Source organism: Barbus barbus (assembly GCF_936440315.1).
Source record: "Barbus barbus genome assembly, chromosome: 20".
NCBI lineage: Eukaryota > Metazoa > Chordata > Actinopteri > Cypriniformes > Cyprinidae > Barbus > Barbus barbus.
The window spans coordinates 19579900-19600102 of record NC_136748.1 but is presented as its reverse complement, the minus strand read 5'-3'; the positions used below and the strand labels follow the sequence as shown (position 1 = coordinate 19600102).

Genomic DNA, 20203 nt, shown 5'->3' with positions numbered 1-20203 from the left:
AACTTGTACAAAAATCTTCATAATGTAAAAAAATTTTTTGGATTTACTACAAATTCATCACAATAAAAAAAGGATTCTTTCAGGAACTGTTGACTTCAAGATACTTTGGGGAAACCAAATGTTTCTTATATGGCGACACTAAAAAACAACTCTTTGGAACCTTTATTTATAAGGCTTGATGATACACGGAACAACTTTTTTTGAGCAACATTGCTTGGGCACTTTTCCATTGAGAATGGGTAACAAATTTCTATTTGGATATTTTAGATCAGTCATGGGCCCTGTATCTCACCCGCTGACGGCAACATTGCTCAAAACGTTGCCCAGTGTATCATCATCAGCTTAAGAGCGCAAACGAGAATCATTTTGATTAAAGCACTAGTATCACATCAACACACCTTTCTCTTACACAATACCAATCTAGCACTGGCTATAAAACTCATATAACTATAAAACTATAAGACTCATTCATTGATTTCTCATCTCTTGACTCATGTGACAACAAACCACAAAAGTCTCGACTTTTGAGTCTTTGTCGCCTTTCTTCTGTCATTGTCAGCTGTAGGAGTGGAGAGCTGTCAGGTGAAGCTTTTTCCTACGTGACAAGCATTGCTAGTTAGAGAAAACTGAAAAAAAGAGGTTTAGTTTTTGCATTAGAAATCTGATTGTGCAGATTTAATGGTCCTGTGATTTGTTGTTTAATGACAACCTATTTCCTATGCAGCAATAATAACTCAAATTCCTGTCTTTATGCTTTGGGTGTCTTCATGATCAGTTCTTTTTAGCTATTGGCTCCTATAGAGGTTTTTGTGGCCTTAAAAACGTATAAACTGGGAATGACTGCACATTCACACGTTATCTTTATCCCTGTGTGTGTTTGCCATTGGGTATTAGTGTGTGTGTGTGTGTTTATATCATGACCTGTTAATGTGTCACATCAACAAAGAGTGAGAAGGTTTTTGAGGTTTTCATAATCTGGGGTCGACTCGAAGCCATTTCAGACCTCTTTATGATCGCCTTTGTGCACATATGAGATGTGTGACAGTAAGCCGGGTTCATGGAGGGGACACACTCCTCAGCGCTGATATGAGAAGTGTTGGTGTCTGTTATCTGAGCCCCATATTAATTTGGCTGTGACGGATGCTAGCCTGGTCTAGCGTGGCCGATTGTCTCTGGGGAAAACACGCCGTAATCCTCTAATCCTTTCCCCTTGGGATTCTGTCTAATCAAGCACTCTTTAAAATGAAAAAGCGCACACACTCTGAATACTAACACCCATACATTGCAAATTCTTGTCACTTCGGTATCTTCCGCAGCTCTTCTGTAAGTACAGTGCTGAGCTTTTACTTCAGAGATTTTGAGACATCAGTTCAGTGTCTACATTTATACAGGTAACCTCCTTGATTTAATCATAGAAACCTGAAGGAGCGGTGTCTATTTATTGACACTGGAGCGAGTGTGTGCTGTCCACAAACAGACAACCATAATGTTTGAGCATGACAGACCTTAAAGGATTATTTGTGGTTCCACGCAAGTTAAGCTCAATCGACAGCACTATGGCATAATGCTGATTATCACTAAAACTAATTTCAACTTGTCTATCCTTTTCTTTATTAAAAAGGCAAAAATCTGAGTTACTTACAGTGAGGTGCTCACAATGAAAGTGAATGAGGGCATTATGTAATTGTTGAAATACTAAATGTTTGAATAGTATAGGCACAAATAAATATCAGTGTTGAAAGTTGTGGTAATAAGTAGCGATATATTTTCTCCCGTATTGTAACATACAAGCAAATGATTATAGAAATATTATGAAAAAATATATCACCGAAGAGAAATATGTTTTCACCAGAAGATCAAGTTATGACATTCCAATTAAAAACTATGGAATATTTAAAAAATAATAAATTAATAAAATGGATGAATCATTCATAAGATCATTAAGATGCTTTTACAAAATGGGATTATCATTAACAATGTGAATTTTAAAGTTCAAATAATGCATAAAGTTCTAACAGAATTATTCAATTGCCATCTAATTTCTGCTTTTGAATCTTTGAACATTGGCCCCATTTACTTACATTAAAAGTGCTTCACTGTAACCTCAATATTTGTTTGGCAATAAACATTACACCACATATGCTGTTAATTGAGCTACATTTATTAAACACAGAATATTCCTTTTAGGTCAACAGAAGCAATTAGGTTAATTCTGAAACTAGCCTACACTTTGATTTTTATCTCAGACTACATCTATATTTGCTAAAAAAAATAAATAAAAAAAAATAAGTCAAAGAACAAAAATAGTGCAGCCCCCATACTTCTCTCAGGGCTGTTCAGCTCTTGTAATGAAATGCAGAACCTGCCACCCAGGCCAGTTAATCCTCACTTCCTGTTTCATTCTGGGCCTAATCCAAACATAGCACAGCTGTGCTCTAACAGCAAGTTTTTGCCAGATTAGTTTCATACTGTCCAACAGTGTAGATGAAGTGTTGCCAGGTTGAGCAAATACTTCCCAAACAGAAAAAAAAAAAAAAGTGAACATGCTAATGCTGCAATTATTAAATATAACTTGAAATGAATAACTTGAGTCAAATATTGATATAGTCAATATCAATAATTGATATGAGTCAAATAGTCGCACTGCTGTATAAACCTACTCTTAAAATCCCCAAAACTGTGCATAAGAGGGCACAGTGGTTGCCAGATTGCCGTGGCATTGCATCAGCGACAAGTTCTCAGACGTAAACCGGAGGCTCAGCCGTTCTTGGTGACTGAATCTCTTCCTGATGAAAGCAGCGGTGCTTGCCGACAGAGGAGGGCAAGCACCTCATTGGTCATTCAGTGCTGGTTTCTATGACTCCCCGTTGGGCAACCAATTACAGTGTAGCAGAACAGTTCCCGTCTCCATCATTAGCTGGTGCGAGTCTAGTTTGATGTTTTTATCAACATCAGAGGAGACGTATGACAGGATGGCGTGAATGGACAAAGGGGGTAAAACTGATCAAGAGGCAAATCAAAAGCAATAGGGAAGACAGAGATGAGGAGGACGGATTATATATCCATGTCCTCTCCTCTTTGTTATGAGATTAATATTTTCCTCCATGTCTATACGCTCTAATCTAATGACTGCAGAAAGCTACAGATATGCAGAGACAGCTTTAAGACTGGACAATTATATGGATAGACTAGTCGGATACTGATTCCCACAGTAACTATCAAGAGTTATGCATTCTACATTCCCAACTCAAGACAGTTTAACGGCACAAACAGGAAGCCAGGAGAGAGCGAGCATCCAGCAGTGACCTTGTTTGAAAAGGAAGCTTCGATTTAAGAAAAGACTCAAAAAGATGAAACCCTCATTAAATGACAAAAAAAATATTTCAGGAAAAAGAGAGGAAAAAATGATCACTGTTTAAAATTCTGCAGAATTCCTCAAAAGCAAAAATATTTAATGTTAACTAACAAATAGTCAATATTAAAAATCTATATTTTAAACAGTTCAAATATTTGGGGTCAGTAAGATTTTTTGTTTTTAAAGAAATTAACACTTTTATTCAACAAGGATGCATTAAATTGATCAAAAGTGACAGTAAAGACTACATTGCTACAAAATTACATTTCAAATAAATGCTGTTCTTTTGAACAAAAATCTGGAAAAATCAGTTTACATAATCTTAAGCAACACAACTGTTTTCAGCATGATCATAAAAATGTTAGAATGATTTCTGAAGGATCACACGACATGGAATGACATTAAAAAGCATCTTACCAACCCCAAATTATAGTGCACTTTTTTTAATCACTGAAAAAAAACCCCACTATAATTTAAAATTTGGCAATTTAGGCATAACAATATAATGTACAATATAAAAACAAATGTAATCTTTAGTAAATAAAATTAACATTAAGTTCAAATTAGTATTGTTAGCGTTTTAAGGCTCAACTTGTCAGATAAAGGCTCAGTTAACAGTGTAAAATAAGGGAAGTGAGTAAGGGAACAAATTAAAATCAACATATATTGGCCAATGTGGTGCTTACACTGTATGCATGTATGTGTGTGTATATGCATGTGTGTGTGTATGTGTATATTATATATATATATATATATATATATATATATATATATAAAAAATATACACATACACACACAAACAATACAATCACAGCTTGAAGTCTTGATACCGATTTACCTTTGTGAATTGATCTCAGACAACCGTTTAAGAGAGTTTTGACACTTCTGTTTTAATAAAAACACATCATATAGCATTTATTAAACATGGACACTGACTCCAATGACATGCACACCAATTTGTCCTTTAAATGTTGAGTGTTAACATTATTGCAAACACTGGTTCCCTGCGCTTTCATGTATTATATTTTTTTATTATCTTAGGATAAAAAAGAAAAAAGTAAAGAAAAAAACACCGACAATTACATGGGATGTCGTGTTTTTCTGCATAATTTATCGTTATACACAGTGGGGTGGGGGCGGGGTAGGTTGTGAGGCTAGGAAAAGGAACGCTGGCACGCCGTAGTCTTTGTACAACAGCCTGAAGGACTACGTACACCAGCACACACCGCGCAGGAAGGAGTCAAAAGGTCTTAGCGCCTGCGGACAGCACGAGAAGCATTCACAGTAAGGAGGGGAAGAGCGAGGGAGAGGAGGAGAGGGCGACTGCAGCACTGGCCTGGGTGAAGACAGGGAGGAGAGATGTGTGGTCTGCTCTACCTCTCCTCCCCTCCCCTCTCCTCGCCTGATTGCCTAGATTTGTAACGTCTTTGACACAAAAAAGGAATTTTATATACACAGAATAGCTACAGGACCCTCCCTCCCACCTCAGGCAACGGTGTTGTTATCCACACACGAAATTCATCGATCAAAATGAAGTAAAATAACATATTGGTCAGGATATTTTCTTCGTCCATGATCAATGGCGTTCGACACGACTGTCCTCGAGCTGTTGGAGGGGTAGGGGAGGAAGGGTCCTTTTCTCTTCAGTTTATTTTCAAGTTTTCTCCTTTTTTTATTTCACTGGTGTTGGTTGGTTTTTCTTATTTTGTCCGACATGTATTTGTTGGTGTATATGTGTGTGTCTTTGTGTAGATGCCAAAAAGTGTTCAGACTTTTGTAATCTGTGCATGCTGTTCCTCATCAAAAGCTTCGTTTTCTGGGTCGGAATCAGTGGTGTCTGAATAGCGGTAGTGATCGGGTTCATTATCACTCACATCCGGAGTGACAGAAGTTGAAGTGCTCGCTTCTGAGTTTGAGGGCTCCTCCACAGTCTTGGTGAAATACAGCTTCACCTGACAGAGGCAAAAGACAGAAGGTAGCATAAATGAGTGCTTTGCAGAGCACAAAATTAAACAGATTCTTAATCTATGAGTCAGCATTTTATTTTTTTTATTATTATTATTTTTAAAATACACTGCCGTTCAAAAGTTTGGGATCATTAAAGCCTGTGTTATATTTTCCGCGTGCACAAGTCCATTAGGGTATGCGTGATGTAAAAATCGTCATTGGAGGGTGTGTGCGGACATCCGCGTGCCTCCCATTTTTTGTTCAGTAGGCTACAGAAGCACCAATTGAGCATTCGCTGGCCTGTTGCAACCTGAACCTGTACAATCCGTAGATAAAACAATATAAAGACAGCCAGATGTGCAATAACTCTGGGCAATTGTTTGTTCACATTTGTTTACTGTTCAAGCCGATCTACTGCGCATGTATGGAACACGTCCGGGAAACGGACCACCAGAGTACGCTTTCGGTAGTATAAATACAAGTAGTCCGTGCTGTCCGTGTACATGTCCGGATTGCTCATGCGGAAAGTATAACACAGGCTTCAGTTCATTTTTAATGTTTTTTTTTTAACAAGTTTCTTCTGCCCATCAAGGCAATATCTATTTGATCAAAAATGCAGGAAAAAAACCCTGAAATTTTGTGAAATATTACTGCAATTTAAAACAATATTTAGCATTATCTATTTTAAATATACTTCATAATTTATTCCTGTGAAGCAAAGCTGAATTGTGTTACGTGACCCTTCAAAAATCATTCTAATATGCTGATTTATAATCAATGTTGGAAACAGTTGTGCTGCTTAATATTTTACAGACTGACAGACAGATGTATTTGTTTGATCCAATTCAGTAAAATATTACCTTTTTAAAAAAAAATGTAAATTATGTCCATAGTACTGCTTTATCTGTATATGTCTGTACATATATAACATTGTAGGCACTGTATATCTTGTACTTCTGCTTATTGCACTTCTGGTTAGATGCTAACTGCATTTTGTTGCCTTGTACCTTACCCGTGCAAAGACAATAAAGTTGAATCTAATCTAAATATCTGTTTTCGGTTTAAATATTCAAATTCCTGAAATATTTCTAATATGCTGATCTCGTGGGAGATTGTTTTTTCTTTGTATCCATGCTGAAAACTGTTACGCTGCTTAATATTTTCTTGGAAACCATAATTACATATTTTCAGGATCCTTGGATGAATAGAAAGTAAAAAAAAAAAAAAAAAAAAAAAAAAAAAGTATAACAATATAAATGTCTTAACTGTCACTTTTTATCAATTTAATGCAGCCTTGCTACTAAAATATTATTTTTCTATAAAGTGTGTTATTGACCCCAAACCTTTGACACCATCAAAGTGTGTATATATCAGTGGCGTAGCCAGAATGTTAATTTTGGGGGGGCCCATCATAAAATGAGGGGGCCGTTCTATATTACATGTAGGCTATAATGTCAATATTAACGAGCACTCAGCTCAAGTTACTGCCAGAGGAATACTCGGACTGATTTAATTGAATTTTTATTATTATTTTGTTTATTTTTTATTATATTTATTGTGATTAACCTCGCGTTCTTGTTCACAGTATTATGACATTCAGCCGTTGCACTCAATCACGGAGAATATAACTATTAAGATGATCAAACTTATTTTTAATTATCGTCTATGGGCTGGAAATATTTCTTTATTTAAATCATAAAGTCAGCGCATGAACAATGTGAGCATTATGTTTAATGCAACAAGTTTGTCTCAAACCTTTCATTTAATCCTATACAGCCTTCATATGTAAATAATGTTTTAATCTTTGGCTAATTCTAATGCTTTTTAATGCGATATGTTATTTGTAAAGTTTCCTTGCTGTTCTGTAATGAAATAGTGAAGAATTGCCTTTACACATACAGTATGGCTCGCGCTTCTGTTTAAGTAAAGAAATGCACATGGCATATCACATTAATTGTTGTAAACGGAGATTGGTGTCTTTAGAAGACATATCTGTGCTGAATTGTACATAAGTAATCCACAACAATGCACAGTCATTGATAGAGGCTGCAGCGGAAGTTCTTTTAGGGGCCGTTCATATATTGCGTCTTTGCGCGCTCAAGTCCGTTATTTCAAATGTAGACGCGTGGCAGGCGCGCTCAGGCAGGTCCGCACCACATCAAGATTAAAAAAAATAAAAATTTAAGAATGCCGCAAGTAAACCACGGGTCATGAGACAAGAACCAACCAACCAGCTTCTTCCTTTCTGCTACAGCAGTCGGCTTAATTAAATGGCAAAACACAGACTTTTAAGAAGGGATGGATGTTTACTTCAAATGATAGGCCAGGTAAGTGCAATTATATTATCTTGCTGTATGAGTCCTTTTCTTTACGTTTTCTGACTAAAAGCAACCAAAAAGCCATTTTAAAGTGGTTAAGCAAACATTAATCGGCAGGGATCCCCAGACCAATTAGTGTGCCTCCCCTATTTTAAAACCCACGAGCCGCCACTGACAGGGATAGCCATTTTTAAATAAATTTAGTAGCAGAGCGCCAGTGATTTTTTGTGCTGGAAATCCATTTATCCTCTGCTGAAACTTCTGCGTCTTCATGGAGAGCACAGGTCTAGGTTGCTTAGCAACGGCAGACGCCACGGGAGCGCAAGCATAGAGCGCAGGCTACAGAGCGCTTTGGAAAGAACGAGAAAGCGATGTGCCTAGCGTTTTCCTCACGATTTTAAGCGCGACATGTGAACGGCCCCACGCTAATATTTGAATATTCCACTTTTCGAAAGCGGAGGTGTGATAAAGGGCTCAGGGCTGATTCATTCAGAAACGAGGCACGTGACTGTCCTTATGAATAAGCCACTGAATCATTGACTCACTCGATTCGTTCAAAAACGTGGATTCATTCAGTACCGAAACACCACTGTGTGTTGCTCGGAGTTCTGCTGTGGTTTGATCGGAACTATTTTCGTCAGCGAAATTGAGCAAAAACAGTCAATATTTTGTCTAAAATCTAAGTCACTTAATTTTAAATTTGCGCCGCTGGCAATAAAGTAAAGTAAAGTAAATAAAAGGATCGGCTCTGAATCGGCGAGACGTGAGACTGACCGACCAGTGCGATTCCGATCACTGGCCGGTCAATCAGTGCAACTCTAAAAAATACTGAAGCTGCAGGATTTAAATCAAAAGCATATTCAATAACATTTTGATAAACATTGCAATTTGAACTGTGATTTAAACATTTAAACACCCACACTGCTGAGGTCTCATATTGCTGCAATATTCAAGCAGTCTTGTCTCCTGTCTCCAAATTAAATCATGTTTTGCTGCCAGTACAACGAGTTAACATTCATAAATATATAGAATATTAGAAGAGTACAATACAATAGTAATACATTTCTGTCGTAATGTATTCACTTCCACACAACCCTTCAGCAGTTAAAATCTTTGAACCCTTGTTTTGGCAGAAAACTAAAAGGTACAACTTTGAGTTTCAGTGCACAATTGACAATATTTGAATATGTTCTTCATTCAAAAACTGTCCTTTCCTTTTCTGAGACTTGGTTTCACATTATTAAATTTGTATAACCTGTAGTCACCAAATATGTTTGAAATTATGCAAATGTCGAAATAAATATTGAACCTGGAGTATTTGCATATTTGATATAAAAAGCCATCAAGCTACTTTGATCAATCCATTGTTCAGTGTTGAATGGTGTGCCCTCACCTTGAAGTTGGGTGAGAAGTATCGGTTAGCTTTGTCCTTATTGGCCTTATCCAAGTCGTTCTTCGTTAAGGTCAGAATCAAGTAGTCTTTATCGCCATCCGCTACTCCCGCTCGCTCTCCTCCCCTTTCAGCCCCCTTTTCTCTTTCAAGTCCTCCCACTGCGATCCCTCTCTCCTTCTCTCTCTCCCTCTCTGCCGGAGAGCTCTGGCTCTGAGAGGAGAGGCTGTCCACGTCGTTGACCACCGACCCATTCTCCACTGTCTCCCCAGCTTCCTCGGGACCCGGGATGAAGAACGTGTTTATCCAGAAATGGAACATTTTATCCTGCGAACACACATGAGCACACAGCAAAGGTTTACATTTGGGCATCGGATAGCCATAAATAGCAAGTGTTTACAAACACAAATACACATTCCAACAACTGCACTTATAAACACATTTATATAAAGCAGAAACACAAACACGCACAGGACAGAGATGGTCTTTTGGGAGAAGCAAAAATAAAAATGAGGAAACAAACATATTTAGAACACACGCAAAAAGACGAAGCAGCTGCCAAAGCAAAAACGTGAAACAATAGGAAAACCACAATCCACCAAAAGGCAACACCTCCCTGCTGCCTTGGTAACGGGGTCAAGATCCTGTGATACAGTGTACCAACAAGATTATAGGTCATAGGTCAAAGTTTACATGATAACTTACCTTCTTCATCATCTTGCTCTGTTTGTGGAAGAATTCCACTTTGATGTCGCCACAAACCGGAAGAGGCTGAGGGAACTCAAAGATCATGTGCTTCTCTTCCCTCCGTGTGTGGGCCGGGTTTGACGTGTGTATCTTTACTTTCAGCTGATACACGACGAACTGAGGGTCTGTTTGATAGAAGAGAGATGGAGAGAGTGAGAAAGGGAGGGAGACAGGGAGGAAGAGGAGAATGGTGGGAATAAATTTAAAAAGAGAAAAAGAAAATAAAAGGTAAGCAAAAGCATTGTATTGAGCAAAGAGGAAATAAAGGAAGGTGTTAATTAACAAGGAGCCCACACTGAGTGAATTAACTCCACCCCCGGCTCTGACATCAGTCAGTCAGTGATTAGGAGCGTGCTTGATGCAAAGGAAGAGATGCATCCAAGAACAAGCACCCAGCCGCCCAACACCTGCATGCACCCAGCACAGTCAGCATGTAACACAGGGAGGTTCTTCTTTTAAATAAGTACACTAGGTGTGCGGTATGATAGTATGTCGTCAACCTATAGATTCTTTTCTGTATGTATATATATATATATATTTTTTTATTTTTTTCTGAAGGATCATATGAGACTGGAGTAATGGTTGCTGAAAATTCAGCTTTGCCATTACAGGACTAAATTACAATTTAAAATATATTAAAAAAGAAAGAAATTATTCGAAAAGTTATAATATTTCACAATATTACTGTTTTTACTGTATTGTTGATTAAATAAATGCAGCCTTGGTGAGTGCATTCTTATAAAACATTAAAATTGTTTTACCACACAAACTTTTAACTAGGTAACCAACCAAATAGTACATATATATTGTAAATACATTGTAAAAAAATAAATATAATTAGTAAAAATTTTAAATAGTATATTTGATACTTTAAACGTAATTCATACCATGATATGAAATTTAGGTCATACCGCCCACTTAATGCACAGCAAATTTATTCAGAGTAACTTGATTCATTTAGAATTCTATCATTATAATTACTAAACTGCTATTTTTTGTTCTCGATGAAAACATAACATCTCAAAGGGTTTTAGAGCAGATCAAATATTTAAGACTTCTTTCTACATGTTTCTGGGCTCCTGCCTGAAAGAGACTACAGCATCAAACGCTGTACTGAACTGTACCGAATGCAGTACAGGGCAGGGCCTTTCTGACATTTGAAGACGATTTCCTTAACAGTAGTAGTAGTAGTAAAGTAATGCCGTTTTACCCCAGTGCCAGTTGCCTTTCTTGAAGCCCTGGGGATTCACCTCACTCCTGTTTTTAACAGTACTGTCCCCTTAGAGAAAGAGAAGGAAGTTAAACATCACCATCAGCCTGGCCAAGAGCTCGGCTGCACCACACTGGCCCTGGCAGGACAGCCATCTCACACACACACACACACACACACACACACGGACTGGAACTCTGGAGTCTACCTTTAAATCATGGGAGTTCTGAGACTGACTCTGCACTTTTAGTTCCCATTTCGATAAATGAAGAACTTCCCAAAAATGGGAGTGATGTAGGGTGCAGTTCGGGTTGGCGTTCAGCCTGGCTGTGGCGAACAGATCCACGAACGTGAACAAAACATGAACTAGCACACTATGTACGAATGGGGGGAGGGGAGGACAGAGGGCGAGGTCTGTGATGTCATTATGCACAAGACTGTGTTGTGGGCTGCAGGAGCTGATATGTCAAAACATCGTCCTCAAGGGAAATATTTTAAGAAAAGAAAACAGGAACAGAGAAAGAGAAAGACAGCGTACCCATGAGTGTTAGAGTGTTAGGGACACAGCCGAAAGATGTGGAACATGGTTAAAATGACAAACATAACGGCAGCTCCTTGTGAGTGTGACCACAACCCCACATGACAGTATTATCAAATAACACGCTTTCAAAACATCTCAGGCTTTTGTATGTACAACATATATACAAACATGCTTTCTTTACACACCATCATTCCAAAAAGCTGAATTGCGACACATTGTCATGTTTAAGACAAGGACATTAAGGACATTAAGACTTACTGCAGGTGCCCCCACTGAACATGGGCAGAGTCTGGAAAACCATTTTATGGAAGAGGAGAGCAACGGGTTTATATTCCAGCTTGTTCTTCAGCAGGTAGCTGTAGTAAAACACATATCTGCGCTGGCTGGGAATGGTGACCCCCTGAAAAAGGAAAATGGCTAAGTAACTTGGCAAAGCAGTCTAGGTGCGATCCCTCATCATAAATGCAAAATCATAAATAAAATGCAGAACCTAAGCATCATACCTTTTTATCTCTGGTCCTGACTTCCCCATAAAAGTCCAGTGCCTCTTGTGCCTCCGAGAACTTCCTGCGATGCAACAAGTAGGCACATATCATAACCCCTGTGCGGCCTTTGCCTGCCTTGCAGTGGATAGCCGCCACGTGGTTCTCGTCTTCAGACAGCCACTGGTCGAGATCCTCGCAGAAGGGCTTTATTAGTTCCAACTGTGGCGGGTTATGGTCCTCGAAGGGATATTGAGCCACTAAAGACAAGAAGAGTTAAGATTCAGTACTCAGGGGATTTTAGACTCACCTTTATAGTCCTTCAGAATTGGATTGAGAGTGAGAACGTCATAATCGAGATTACACCAGTACTGATATCATGTTAATACTACACATATGATAACATGGTAAATAATCTGGTTGACACTCAAACAAAGTAGGTGGCAGAACTGGACTCTAATGCAAGTTGCTACCTGTCAAGAAATGAAAAAAAGACAACGATGCAGCTACTTCTGACACACAAAATCATGTCGGAAGAGATGATGAAACCAAGACACTCTACCGGCATCTGAAAAGATTTTGCTCCCCGATGTGGGAGTTTTTTGGATCTTGAATAAAAATGAGATGTTAGAAAACTTGTTCTGAAGGAAGTGTTGATAAGCAGTTATTTTGTATGCTTTTTGTAGCCTCGCTTCAGTCATACTTTGAGGAAAACTGATATGCAAGGAAAAAAAATCAAATAAAAAGGAAAAATGTTAAATATTTAATACCATTATTGTGAATTCTTTTGGCCACAATAATCATGTAATAAAAATCTGATACTGTGAATGGTCACCACCTAAAACAGACATCAAACCAGTTGCTTTTTCTGTTTTTATTAAACAACAGAAAATCCCCTGCCATTCAAATTTCAAAATAAGCAAACTAAATTTTAACAGTTTCATGTTAGGAAAGACTTGACACCAAGTGTTATTGCTTGTCACTGCATGTGATTAGCACAAAAATCTTTACTTAACTTCCCATCAATAATCATCAATACCAAACCATCTCATCGAACAACTGAAGCAGACACTCAAATCAGTTGTTTATGATCAGGTGTATATAATGTGCTATCAAATGCGAACTTAAGAAAAGAAAACATGTTAATGCGCCACCCCTCATCACTTTCTAAAATCCTGTATCATAGTCTGAATGTACAAAAGATTCTGTGCTTTATCAAACACAAGGCGATTTTTAGTCGATTCTGACGACACAAAATCTGTAGATTGGCTATGACTTTCTGCAACTAGCGCTGACTCCTCCAGATTGCAAAACTTGTGTATTGTATTTCAGCTTTAAAAATCAAATGGAACCGTTTCATGTCGGCTAAAAGAAAAGAGCTTATATCTTTCATTCAGGTGTAATTAAAGAGACACTGCAGTGAAGTACTTATGTCATCACTACTTTCCAGACAAAAAACAAAAAGCTCCAGTTTGAAAATGTAAATGTAATACTGTAAAATGAAACGATGTACTCACCCCTACAATTGAATTTGGATGCATCGTAGTGTCGTTCAGCACATCTAGAAGGAAAAGCACAGCTCTGAGCACCCAATATTCTTTTTAAAAAAATCACTTGTATTGTGCAAATACTCAAATATAACAAATACTTACAGATTATAAATTTTATAATGATTTTTATGCTTTGAATCTAAAAATCTGGAAAGAAAACATATGAGAAAGACTGAAATGACAGTATTAATTCAGAGATGTTTTCGTAATTCTAACTTACGAAAACATTTTATTGTCAAATACGAAGAATGAAGAGATTTTGAAGAGAATGTTTTTCCAACTGAACTTACCGAACAACATCATCGATGTTGTTCCTGTAGACTCCCTCCAACCTTTCAGCAGGGAAGCCCATTGCAATTATATTAGGGTATATGTCTGATGTGCTTGTTAAGGAAAATAAGGTAAATGTATGTACAAGACTTTACAAGACTTACAAGATAAAGGAGTTCACCCAAAAGTGACAAGAAAAAAACAAGATGACAATCAAAAAGACAAACACACAGAAACAAACAAGGAACAATATTGGATATTTGGACAGAGATCCCCAGAGTGTCATTACAGGTCAGGAAAAAATGCTGTAATACAGTCATTAGTTTAGATCGCTTGTAATTTACCCAAGACTTCAAAATCAACAAGGAGAAAACAAAGGCAAAACTTGTGATACAGAAGCTCAGCTGTCTGTAAAGTATAAATGTCACACTCTCATCATCATCATCATTATGCATTGACCTTTTAGCACAGCGTCAGACCGTAGGCACAGGAGTCCCTGCACTTTCTACCTACGCAAAACCAGGTCAAACCGCTTTACAATCCTTACCTACACCAACCAGGTCAAAGGTCACCAAGCAATCACTGTGCTCAAATGCAGCTCACACTTAATCATGCAGCTTTTTGACAAGGCAATGCAGTCTCCTTACAAAGCTTAATTCTCATCCATTCTTTCGCTTCTCACTTCCCTTGTTCGCGGTGCATCTGCAGGCATTTCTACTGTACGCTCTCGCTACCATGATGAGTGCGGACTCTGGGGGAGGTTCACACCTCGACCACGACACGGAGGAGAAAGACGGAGAAGCAGGGCTTCTCTGCTCTGTTCGTTTCCTGTCGTACTCTGTCAGAACAGAAAGCCAGAAGCTTTTTAATTGGATGAGTCACGCTTATTTTTAGCCCAATCCCTTTAAAACGGTTAGCGACTCATACATCATAACTACTGTTAAAGAAATCTAAAGCACTAATATAGCAGGTGTTCAAAACTAACATACCCTCAACAAACCACAATAGACCAGAAAAAAGAAAGGAAAAGGTGGGTGAATTGTATTATACATCTACAAGGTAAGTTGGTTTGTACATGGAAATGGAAAGGAAAATGTCACCTCAATGACACCTCAAAATAAGACGATGGCTCTCAAAGCATAGAGGAACAATTTAAGCCCTTCCGACAAATTAAATAATCAAACTTCTTGCAAACAAAACTGACTGGCTAATCTGTAACTGTAACAGATTCCCATGTTTAACAAGCCTTGAAAACACTTTTTAAAAAGGTGAAATGCACAGCTTCCTCCATGTCTGAGAAGAATGACAGGCAGGACAAAAGTATTGATGCACTGATAAGCTAATATATATTTTTTGTGTGTTTGTGTTATGGCAGATAACCGATCAAAATTCTATATCACTTTCTCTGAATAGATTTTAAAACAACTCATTCATTTAAAACCAAGCATTCATTGACATTCGATGACAATTCTCAGAACAAGGCATCTGGATTGCATGCCTCTCTTTCATCAGGTGCTAAGCAATATCTCAATGTCAGCCGAGAAATGTACACACAGTCACACTGATGGAGCCAGCGGTTTTAACATGTAAACCATTTCTACCCAGAATGCTAAAACACCCTCCACCCTTCTGAACATAGCTGCATGAAAGTATACTGAAATGACACTTAAACCACACACACAAAAAAAAAAAAATCTCAGAAATCAAGCAAAGGCGAAAGAAAGTAAAGCTGTGACTTTTGAAAACACAAATGTAACATGAGCAACAGAGAATACGGTCATTTAAATAAATATTTCTGATGAAGAACTGAGGCATTAAAAATATGCAGTTCTGACAGCTTGTATGACATTTGACCTTTCCCAGCATGCTCAGTACGCCAGTGGTGTAGCTTTGCAAAACCAGAGGTGAGATTCACTGCAGTGGGGGAAAAGGCAATAGTAAACAACCATGATCATTACAGAGCTTAACAATGATGACCAGCAAGAGTTTCGACTATTTCGAAAACCCCCAGAAGTTGGGATTTACTGACCTCACTTACAAATCGGATAATTACTCTTATACCTGACATCTCGTCCCATTTAAACATGCTTGTCAAAGACAACAGCAGGCCATTTACTGTCAAACACCTGACCTGCACACTTCCTCAAATCTACAAGGCTTAGCAGCAGTAATGTCGAACCACTTGCTGGTGCAAAAAAGGCACAAGAACAATCACATCTGCTTCATTCTCTGAATCGTTAACGTTAGAAAAACCTCACTCCTTACCTACATCCCCCCTGCACTGACGGTGTTTGCACACAAGACCCAAATTGTTAAAACAAAAGGCCAGATGAAAATGAGGAAGAGGTCTAAATGCTGAGAGCAAACGAAGATCTATAATTCCTTCAATAGCAATGAGTTCACAATCAAAAGGGAATTTCCACCAAACTTCTGTTTTTCTGTGCATGTAAATGCATATGAACAATAAAATATTCCTTTTGTCTTATGGATTAATACATCAATATCTAGGCCAAGCTGATTAACCAACTGTCATTTGGACATTTTGAGAGTCAGTTTAGTTATGTCAGACTCTAATTTAACTGACAGCTTTGACAATTATTAAAAAATCATTAAAACTTAAATGATTTGGGAGTTCACGAGTTGAGCGTTTTTCAATACCTGATATTGGTCAACCACTATTATAGATACAATAAATAAAATGTTTTATCTTTTGGACATGAGTCATTACTATAATTTATCACTTGCTCACAGCATTTGGACTTGACAACAAAGCAGGTTACATGCTGACCTGGACATATGACTGATTAATTACATTTTTGATAGGCTAAAGATGTTTGATATTTTCTCATAATACGGAGGAAGTTGGACCTTCTATAGAGTCACAGTGCATTCTGGCCAACTCGATTTCTCTTCACATGCATATTAGGAAATCAATTGATTCAAAGATTTCTAAGAATAGCCAGGTTAGAACACACTCCATTATCCATTAAGTTCACTGTGTAGACCTCTCGTGTCTTTACATGATCAATAGTACTGTCATTAGCTAGTAGAAGAAATCACGGATTTGTCAATGCACACCGATTTGTTCAATCTCTTCAGCAAACTGCTGTCATTGTTGTGCTAAGCTCATGTAGAAGCTGTCAAGCACTGATGTTCAACAAATTGACAGGGCATCTCATACTGTATGTAAAATTGACAGTCTGGAAAGAGACTGTCTGCCATTACAGCCATGTAGCTGTCAAACCAGATATCGGCATCCTACAGGACAGGTTAAAAAAAAAGATATTTCATTACTAAGAGTAAGAGCGTCATGACTAAGCATTTAAAAAAGGTTTTGCCTAACATATATAAAGGCATTAAAAGGAGGAAGCCATGTTGGGAAAGCATAACATAATTCTCACAAAGCCCTATCGTTTACAAGATATGACACACACACATATGTATATATATATATATATATATACCATAAAACATATATAGAGTAGAAAGTGGCTCAGACAGTAAATATGAATAAGGATACAAGTTAAGTCCAAATCGAACCCATCCTCTTGATATCGCCTCTTATTCCGACTGACTATTTCTTTAATTTTTGCAGTCATTGCCATGACAGAAGTTCAAAATACTTCAGTTTTATTCCGGGTTTTTTTTTTTTTTTTTAGAAACTGGGTTGTGTTTGCTCGGAATGGCTCTGCGCCTCTCTCACCCTTGTGTGTGTGTGTGTGTGTGTGTGTGTGTGTGTGTGTGTGTGTGTGTGTGTGTGTGTGTGGCCCGGTGGGTCTCGCGCAGCGGGCCGGATTACAGCTTCTCGCGGACGGGCCTCTATCCGCTCCGGCGCAGCAGGCCCGACTCTCCCGGTCCCGATCGCTCAGTCCTCCAAGCTGCAGAAAAGGTCCTCCGATCCCGCGGCCCGGTCAAACCGGAACGCATCCGATATAATAACAACAATAGTAAGGCAGAAGTCTGTGAGTCCGGCGCGGGCGCCGTGATCAGGTCCAGAGAGAGGAGCGAATCCTCTCCATCTCCGCGCGAAGAAGAAAACACACAGGCGAGCCTTTCCCGACTAGCATCGCCCGCTAGCCACCGCTGCTAAACCCCCCCCTCCCCCCTGTCAAAACCCTCCTAACGAATGATCATCGTCGTCGCTGGATGGCCAAGTTGGTTCCGTGAAAAATGACAACTGACAGTCTCCACCTGAACTGTGTGCTAGATATGCGACGGCAGCCTTTGGAGAAGCGTGACGGTGTGCGGTTTATCGGCGGGACTCATCTCTCCTCAGCGCGCTCCGCTCTCAAACTGCCATCATGGCTTCCCACGGAGGAAAAAAGAACGTAAATCCGGCACGTTTACCCAGAGAGAAAAAAAAACATATCTTGCCGCCACAAGCAGAAATAGTGCGCGGACGCGTACCGTTTAGTGTTAAAAAAGTGATAAAAGCAGTCGCTTTTAAAAATATCAGCCGAAGAAAAAAATAAACCTCTATAAAACGCTGTGTACAAAGGAAACGAGGCGAGTTCCCAAGCGCGATGGTAATAATGGCCCTGCATTCGTGTTGAAGGGCGGAAGGATATGATGGATGTGCGCAGTGCTTCTCCCTGTCAGAGTGGTCACGTGCGCGCACGGTGTCGGTATATTGTTTCGTTCCGTGCAGAGCTCTGGTCTCTGCCCCACAGACATCCAATAGAGTGAGTAACCTATATTTTTTGTAGATGATTTTTTACCGCGGAGTCTGTGGACCTCGCGGGCCCCTGATGGTACTCTGGGGGTCTACGGAGAAGATATTTAAAACATAACATTTTCTTGCATTCTCGTTGGATTTATAACTATGAACTCATTTCTAACTTTATAACTAATGCAGTGATTCTCAACCATTTTGACCCCATTGTCCACAACATAGCCCACTTAGTAAGGATATGGATTTTTAAAAGAAATATGTTTTATTCAAAATTTATACAATAAAATATGGTGTAAAATATATGCATTATAAAATTTACTAGAAAATGTCCATGTACATGATTTCTTTAAGGGTCTAGAAATTACACTTGAATTTTTTTTTAATATTAATTATTTTAAGAGATCTTAAGAACTCTTGGAAGTTTGCTGAGGCCCCCACCCTCCCCGGCCCCTTGGTTGAAAACCACTGAATTAACCACCTGTTAAGCAATTGCTATATTATTTTTGTTTATATTGTTAAGTAACTTTTTTAAAAAAGTATATAAATGTTTATTAAAAATTATTATTTAGAAAATAATCTACTGCATTTATAAATTTTTCTTTTAGTGTATTAAATTTAGTAGGCCTACTTAAAACAAAAAAACTACCACATTAAACATCTTAAAAATGTAGGTATAGGGCAACACACATCTAAAACAACAGTGCAATATTTCTCAGAATGCTTCAGAAGATGTTTCATGTGTTCATACCTTTTATAATCTGTAAAAATATTTTAATTCGAATTTATTATAATTTTTTTTTAAATATTCATAATTTTAAATGTTAATTTTAAAAATATATATTTTAAAATATTCATACTTTTAAATGTTCAAACTTTTATAATCTGTACTATACTTAAATATTTGCAAATTTAACATTAAAGCACTGTTGTCTTATATGTGTGTTGGCCTATTATAATATTAGACTTCTAGTATGTATGAGTATATTTATAGTTTCCAATTAAAAAATTTTTTCTGATGGCACATGTAAGGCCATATAGGAGCTGGTTAAAGCATTGACACTGTAATAATTGACCTTGCGCCACCTATAGTACATTACACTACAGTGTTGCTTGCTCTTTAATTAATAAAGGCACCTATTCACTTCTCCTTTCACGTGTATTATGAAAAAAGCTAAGCAAAATCTGAGCACCATGAATTGTAGGTAATTTGATATGTTAAAAGAAATTAAAATCACAGTTTTGTCTCTGTGTTTTAGTAATAATGTTATCTATAGTGCATGCCTAAATGCTGACAAAATTCAGCTTTAGCACAGTAACTGAACTATTATCATTCAAAGGAAATTATTAAAATTATTTTAATCTAAATAAATCTTAAATAAAATAAAATAGAAATGTAAATATCAGATGAAAAACTTTAAAAAACAAATTTAAATGTTGTCCTGGCACTGAACTGAAATAAGTTCAAGTTGAAACACTTATTAGAAAAATTACTAACTAAAGAAATAAATTAAACCTAAATAGTAATATTTAAAAAAATCTATAAAAAATTAAAGTTAATTAAAGGTGGGGTATGTAATTTTTCAAAAACGCTTTAGAAAACTGAGTCGGGGCCGAGTACCAAAACAAACTTGTAGACAATCAGCAGTAAGGGGCGTGTCTACTCGTGATGTGGAGAAGAAAGCGTTTAGTGAACAGCCGAGCGACAGAAAGATAGAGATGGC

General features: G+C 37.8%; 1 protein-coding gene across 2 annotated transcripts; it reads right to left on the bottom strand.

Annotated features, from left to right (window-relative positions):
- Positions 1-4225: 4225 nt before the first annotated feature.
- LOC306886446 (phosphatidylinositol 3,4,5-trisphosphate 3-phosphatase and dual-specificity protein phosphatase PTEN-like) lies at positions 4226-18135 on the bottom strand. Of its 2 annotated transcripts, XM_079443552.1 has the most exons (10): positions 17331-18135; positions 13831-13915; positions 13643-13687; positions 13508-13551; positions 12012-12250; positions 11767-11908; positions 10968-11036; positions 9716-9882; positions 9014-9337; positions 4226-5307 (listed from the first exon to the last, which is right to left on the bottom strand). In XM_079443552.1, the coding sequence occupies exons 1-10, from the start codon at positions 17413-17415 to the stop codon at positions 5122-5124; spliced, it is 1386 nt and encodes a 461-aa protein (XP_079299678.1). In that variant the 5' UTR covers positions 17416-18135; the 3' UTR covers positions 4226-5121. The 2 variants fall into 2 exon arrangements, with proteins under 2 accessions (XP_079299678.1, XP_079299679.1); XM_079443553.1 differs by lacking the exon at positions 10968-11036 and having other exon boundaries at positions 17331-18127.
- Positions 18136-20203: the final 2068 nt, after the last annotated feature.

Excerpts from the sequence above, each read along its gene's own strand:
- LOC306886446 (XM_079443552.1), bottom strand. The coding sequence starts at position 17,415 with ATGGCAATGACTGCAAAAATTAAAGAAATAGTCAGTCGGAATAAGAGG. Across the intron at positions 11,037-11,766 it reads GTTCAGTGGGGGCACCTGCA|GGGACAGTACTGTTAAAAAC; the intron begins GTAAGTCTTAAT and ends TCTTTCTCTAAG. Across the intron at positions 9,883-10,967 it reads GAAAGGCAACTGGCACTGGG|ACCCTCAGTTCGTCGTGTAT; the intron begins GTAAAACGGCAT and ends TCTATCAAACAG.